Source organism: Homarus americanus, unplaced genomic scaffold (assembly GCF_018991925.1).
Source record: "Homarus americanus isolate GMGI-L3 unplaced genomic scaffold, GMGI_Hamer_2.0 scaffold32877, whole genome shotgun sequence".
In the NCBI taxonomy this organism is placed as follows: domain Eukaryota; kingdom Metazoa; phylum Arthropoda; class Malacostraca; order Decapoda; family Nephropidae; genus Homarus; species Homarus americanus.
The window spans coordinates 3113-10000 of record NW_024718900.1 but is presented as its reverse complement, the minus strand read 5'-3'; the positions used below and the strand labels follow the sequence as shown (position 1 = coordinate 10000).

Here is a 6888-nt window from a genome sequence, read left to right as displayed (position 1 = left end):
TTGTGTTGTATTGTGTTGTATTGTGTTGTGGCTAGGTTGTATTGTGTTGTATTGTGTTGTATTGTGTTGTATTGTGTCATTGTGTTGTATTGTGTTGTATTGTGTTGTATTGTGTTGTATTGTGTTGCATTGTGTTGTATTGTGCTGTGTATTGTGTTGTATTGTTGTATTGTGTTGTGTCTGATGAGTTGTTGTAGTAAAGTGATTGATTTGCTAAAAGGTGATTTATTCTGAGTGTTATTGTCGTGATTTCATATACTCTTGTTTAAGTTATTTTGTGTGTAATAGTTGTCTGTCTGTTTAGTTGTTTTGGTTTTGTGTTTGTTTATAGCCAGAACAAACAGTGTAGTATCTTTACTCTCTCTCTCTCTCTCTCTCTCTCTCCTCCCTCATCGATCTCTTTCCTCCTCTCATCAACTCAGCACCTACTATAACCCTCCCCCTCCCCCCTCACCTCCCCTGAAGCGCCTATAATCACCCCTCCCACTAAAACTCAACCTTGAGTGGGTACGGTGAGTAGTGGGCAAGGACCAATCAGCTCACGTCATGCCCGCAGAAGAGTGGGTTTTATATTTTATTCCTATTACAGTAGAAATACATAATATTAATTAAACTTATATAAGATTACATATATACAGGTTACAGTTACAGGCACAGTTACGTGTATAAGTGTAAATTTTCCTCTGATAAAAACAATGAAAATCTATAGACACCATGATAAATGTATAAACGCCATAAAACAACATCAACCAGTAATAACAAAAGAGGTTCAGTGGAGAGTGTTAAGAAGCCACACCGGGGGAATCGAATCCTCTTGCCAAGTTTTTAATCCTCCTCTGGCTTGGTATCTACCCGGTGGAGCTGAGGTCTCTGATTGGTTCCCTTAGGCGGAGGTAAAAGATGATTGGCTGAGTGGGTTTGGGGGTTCTGGAATGTGATTGGTTAAGTGGTTTCGGGGAATGGAAGGTGATTGGATTATTCGTAAGGCATCTTTTGGTGTATGATTTTGTGTTTGGTTGTTTATCTGTGAAATATCTATCGATCTAGCTATCTATCTGTCTGTCTGTCTGTCTGTCTGTTTGTCTGCCTGTCTGCCTGTCTGCCTGTCTGTTTTCAAGTCAACAAGATTAGCGCCGCCTTGTCTGTGGGTCTAACATCATCGGGAACATTGAAGTCTTCCCTCACCTCCACTTTACTCTACGAATGAAGTTCAAAACGAAGCTTAATGAACAAAAACTGAACTAATCCTTAAAATTGAACACTATTGAACTAAAGGAGGTAATTTGTTCACATATATTAAGGTGAAGAACATGTATAATTGTTCATTGTTCATCAGTTCACGTGAAGAACAATTGTAAAATATAATTAAAGTTGAAAGACATTTGAAAACTTACGCTAAGAGTCGTAACAACGCTAATAGATCAGCTAACTACTTAATTACCCTATTCACCTGTTGTAACTACCATCAACACTTCCACCGGATGTGTCTCTTAGGTCCAGTTACACCTTCCTGCTCAGTAACGGGCGTGACACGGACAGACACACACACACACTGTTACATACATACATACATACATACATACATACATTCTCTCTCTCTCTCTCTCTCATACACACACACACACACCAAAGGTACTCTCTCTGAACGTGTGTAAATCGTGGAAAGTGAAATAGCAATGGTTTATTTAGCCTGAATAATACTGTTACAAAGTGAACAGCCAAGGTAATTTGTTTTTTATTATTGATTACGTCTATCAGCTGACTTCTGTTATTGTTTACATACATCAGCTGATCTTTCATTGTTTACATCCATCAGCTGACTTCTGTTATTGTTTACATCCATCAGCTGACACCCTCCTTATTTACAGATCACTGACGGCCGGATACTACAGAGGCACATCCGGATGTTTTGATTTACGTTTCTGGGGAGACACGTCATAATCAAACGTCATCATGTCGCATAAATACGTCTCGAACAAGGCCGTCATGAAGAACCAGGGTAAGACCTTTAAATCAGCCCTAAGATGACCTAAAATGACCTAAAATTAACTAAAAGTACCTAAAATTAGCTAAAATTACTTAAAATTGTCTGACCTAAAATAGAATTGAATCCTTTCCATATAGCAAGATCAAAAATGACCTAAAATTACCCAAAATTGTGTAACCTAGAATGGAAGACAATTTTTTTTGTAATAACCTTTAAATTAACCCAAGAATGATTTAAAATTACCTAAAATTCTCTGACCTAAAATAAAATTGAATCCTTTCCATGTAACAAATAGGGTAAAACCTTTAAGTTGGTCTTTAAATCCCTAAAATGTAATTCTTTGATCAGGGTTTTTAGGTTCGGTATTATCTTTTAAGGAAGTCTTTAAAACGATCCTTAACTCCTTAAATGTAATGGATCCCCAAAATGTAATGTTAAGATAAGGACCTTAAAATGACCCCTAAGGACCTAAAATGAAATGGCTCCCTTAAAATGTATTACCAAGCACAGGTTTTAAGTTTAGGTATTACTTTTAGGGAAGATTTTTGAGTTAAGGGTTCTTCTTCTTCTTCTTCTTCTTCTTCTTCTTCTTCTTCTTCTTCTTCTTCCTATTTCTGGTTCTTATTCTTCTTTATTCTCCTTCCCTCCTCCTTATGTTGGTCTTCTTCTTGTTCTTCCTCCTCCTTCTCCTTATTCTTCTTCTCCTCTTCCTCCCTCTTTTTCTTCTTCTTCCCTCTTCTTTTTTCCTTATACATATCTGATACTCTCTATATTTATCTCTCTCTCTCTCTCTCTCTCTCTCTCTCTCTCTCTCTCTCTCTCTTCTCTCTCTCTCTCTCTCTCTCTCTCCTTGTGTTTACGTTCTTCCTCCTTCCCTTCCTCCATTTCCCTCTTATCCCTCTCTCCCTTTCTCTCCCTTTCCCTCTTTCCCTCTTTCTCTCCTTCTCTCTTTTTTACCTTCATCTATCTCTCTCTCTGTTTCTCTTTATCACCACCTCACCTCTCTGTCTCTTCTCTCTTCTCTCCTCCTCCGACACACCTAGGCAATAAACACCTGAGGTAAGGAGGGCCGTCATAGCCACTAAATCCGGATTCTCTTGTGTAGTAAAAACTTATGTATCAATGATGTCAGTGATGTCAGAACGTATCTAGCTGGTGAGTAAGAATGAATTTAAGTCTTGATGTCAGTGATGTCAGAACGTATCTAGCTGGTGATGGTAAGAATGAATTTAAATCGTGATGTCAGTGATGTCAGGACGTATCTAGCTGGTGAGGGTAAGAATAAATTTAAATCGTGATGTCAGTGATGTCAAAACGTATCTAACTGACTCACATTTGCTACGATAATCTGACGGATTCTCATAGTTCCTCAAGGTAAAAATCTCTTCCTTTATCATGTGAAAATGAACGTATCTGACTGACTCACCTTAATAAATAGGTAAAAGGGAGACAAATTTACCTGTACGATTTTTTGAAAGTCCGGAACCAGAAAAGTGAGTGTGTGTGTGTGTGTGTGTGTGTGTGTGTGTGTGTGTGTGTGTGTGTGTGTGTGTGTGTGTGTGTGTGTGTGTGTGTGTGTGTGTGTGTGTGTGTGTGTGTGTGTGTGTGTGTGTGTGTGTGTGTGACGCAATAATTAAAAATGAAGCAAATAATGACGCAATACTTTTTTTACTTATTAATCCCAGTCAATAAAATAATAAGGTATACAGTTATTATTTTATCTTTAATTGTAATAAAAAAAACAATAACCAAACCGAACCCACTATATCACTTCCTACTTTCCAGGGTTCTTGGACAAGCTGGGTTCGACGCTCATGTCCCGATCGAACCCGAACCCGATGACTGAGGTTAAGACCCAATCAAGCATTACCTGGCATAAGACCTCAGACGTGAAGGCTCGCATCAAGACTGCTACAGGGACTATCGCTATCTACGAGGATATGAGCCCGGAGGAGATAGCCGAACTGCAAGAACAGGCGACTATGGCGGCAGGAGGAACCGCACCCGAGCTCTCTGGTGCCGCAGCTACCGCAGTACAGACAGCAGCCATCGCCGCAGGAATTGGCGTGAGTAGAAATAGAAAGAAAATGACTGAGAAAAGATAGACAGAGAGAGAGAGAGAAAAGAGAGAAAGGAAGAACCAGCACGTGTTATTCCCTCTCTCTTTCTCTCTCTCTCTTTCTTTTTGTGTTTTTGTGGTTAATGTCTCTTAGTGGTTAAAGGGAAGAGAAGTTACGGATCACTTCCTGTTAATAATGTTTCTATTGAGGTTTAATAGGTTAGTGGGTAATGTAAATAGGTCAATTGTCCTTAAAATGGGTCAGGGGATTTGGTTATTAACTAATGGAATTGGTTATTGGTCCGTGAAATAAGTTCGTGGTTAATGAGAATTGGTTAGTGGTATATGAAATAGGTGAATGGTTAGTTAAATAGGCACAGGAAAATGGGCACAGGAAAATGGGCACAGCCACAAAAATAATGGTCAAATATTTTATCATATTCGTGGATTTTGAAATAGGTTGGTGTACTCAGTAAATATGGATTTTTTTCGTATACTGATTGGTTGAATGAAATATGAACCTTTACATCTCATCCTCTGATTGGTTGAATGAAATAGGAATCCGTACATCTCCTCCTCTGATTGGTAGAATGATATAGGAACCATTACGTCTCATCCTCTGATTGGTTGAATGGAATAGGAATCCGTACATCTTATCCTCTTACTGGTTGGCCGAAATGCATATAAAATTTTCCTCACAGCTGGAAGAAAAATATGTTTGTAATAATAACTAAAAATAACATCAGAATTACCCTTAGACTCCACCTTAACTAGATACCTTCATTTAGCACCAGTTAGGAGACAAAATTAACACTGATACTCCTTACTGACTGACTGATAACTTGTTTACTACACGAGCGAGTTCTCTTTATCCAAATACGACTCAATGCAATATTCTCTGTCTTGTGTACAGCTAATCCAAAAAGCATCGAGACCCTAATCGTCCGAAATAATATGAAACATCGAACGAAAACCAACACAACCCAACCTAACTGATGCATGAATGTGTCTAAGGTTATCGTTCGTTTTGTATTCCATCGCTCCCACGGGGTAGAGATACTTTTTTGGATTGGCTATACTATCCAACCAGACCAGGAGCTCATTAATGCATTTTATGGTCACTCCTTTGTGCATCGCTCGTGTGTGTTGTATAAATGATTCAAGAGGTTGTTGGGGAGTTAAGTTGTTGGGTAGTTAAGTTGTTGGGTAGTTAAGTTGTTGGGTAGTTAAGTTGTTGGGTAGTTAAGTTGTTGGGTAGTTAAGATGATGTATTCCTGTGAGAGACTGTATGCAGGTCCATCTGTCCTGTAAACAAAACAGCATCACATTACAGGTTATCTCATATCTCTGTACTTACATATGACTCTAAGTTAGGTTAGGTTAAGGGTTAAGTTTGGTTAAATGAGGTTAAGGATATGTTTTTTTATGTCAAGTTAGGGATGTGTTGGATTATGTTTGGTCAAGTGAGGTCAGGGTTAGGTCAGATTAGGTTAGAATAGGTCAAACTCCAGGTTGTGATCCGGAACTAACTCCTTCCTTTTTTACAGCGATTAGTATCTACATGACCAACTCACCTCAGATCAACAACAACAACAAACAATAAACAAAACATAATAAAAATATTACCCCATTTTAGTTACAAGACACTTTACGTTAATCCCTTTAAAAACAGTTGTAGTTTTTTCCTGTGATAAACCAATTGATGGATTTACTCTTATAAACAAAAATAATAAGAAAATAAACAGTCCTGAGGTATGATGGTCACGTGATATTGTCTTCAGTTGTTTATGTCCAGTTGTTTGAGTTGTGTTTGCATGACTTTTTCTTGAAGCAAATTGTCTTCATTATCATCAACTGTCAACAACTCTCAGTCTGTCGGGTAAGTCAACTGTTTTATTTTTAATTTTTTTACAGGAATAAGAATGTATACTTTGTCCGTATGTATATCTCGTTAATATATATCTACTTTACTTATGTATTCGTATGTATATTGGTGTATTTCGTTATAGTATCGTAATATATCAACATAAACTTCGCTACTCATAAAGGTAAGGAAGAAAAAATCGAATTCTTTTGTTAATCTGAATTTTCGTATTACCGTCACGTATGTATTAGTGGTTTATGAATAACACTGTGAAGTATACATATTTCAGAATACATTTATACCTATGACTACGTGTATTATAACCAAACGAGTGACTGAATTACCTAAGTATATTTAACTATGGGTGAGAGGTCTTAATGTTGTTGTTATTTTAAGGACAAGTAGAGGAAAAATATACAATTAGTCAAATGAGAAACAACCACCTTTGTCAAATGAGAAATTAAACTATCCATCAGTGTATCTTGTAACTACCATAACTTACTCCAGTAATTCATTATTCCTTTAAAACTATTTGTGTTACATAAGGAGCTGTGGGATGAGGTAAACAATATGTATTTTTATTATATTTTACGAGAGTTTGAAGCCATATTGTTTCCATGGCAACGTACGGGGGAGGGAAGGGGGGTGGTAAGGTGGGGGGGTGGCTTTTACTCTATATATCACCTGGGTTAGTAACTGGCTTAATATTTGTGATATATAAGACTACCATAGATATTTTTATATGATTTTATATATGAATACAAATATTTGACAATTATTTACAGAGAGAGAAAAGTTTTAGATAATTACCAGACTAATGGACGATACAACTCACCTGAATTAATTAACCCTTTGACGTCTTCAGGTGCTTCACTAGCCAAGGTTCTCTGATCAGACTCTGTTTATTAAGTCATAATGATCGAATTTACTGTTGTTACCTGTTAAGACTTATTGGTCGTGTTTACTGTTACCTGTTAA

At 37.3% G+C, this 6888-nt stretch overlaps 1 protein-coding gene across 1 annotated transcript; it reads left to right on the top strand.

Annotated features, from left to right (window-relative positions):
- Positions 1–1863: 1863 nt before the first annotated feature.
- Positions 1864–4053, top strand: LOC121859872 (the record flags this gene model as incomplete). Its single annotated transcript, XM_042356831.1, has 2 exons — positions 1864–1999; positions 3773–4053. Coding segments are annotated over exons 1-2 (327 nt in total), but the record flags the coding sequence as incomplete, so codon positions are not given.
- Positions 4054–6888: the final 2835 nt, after the last annotated feature.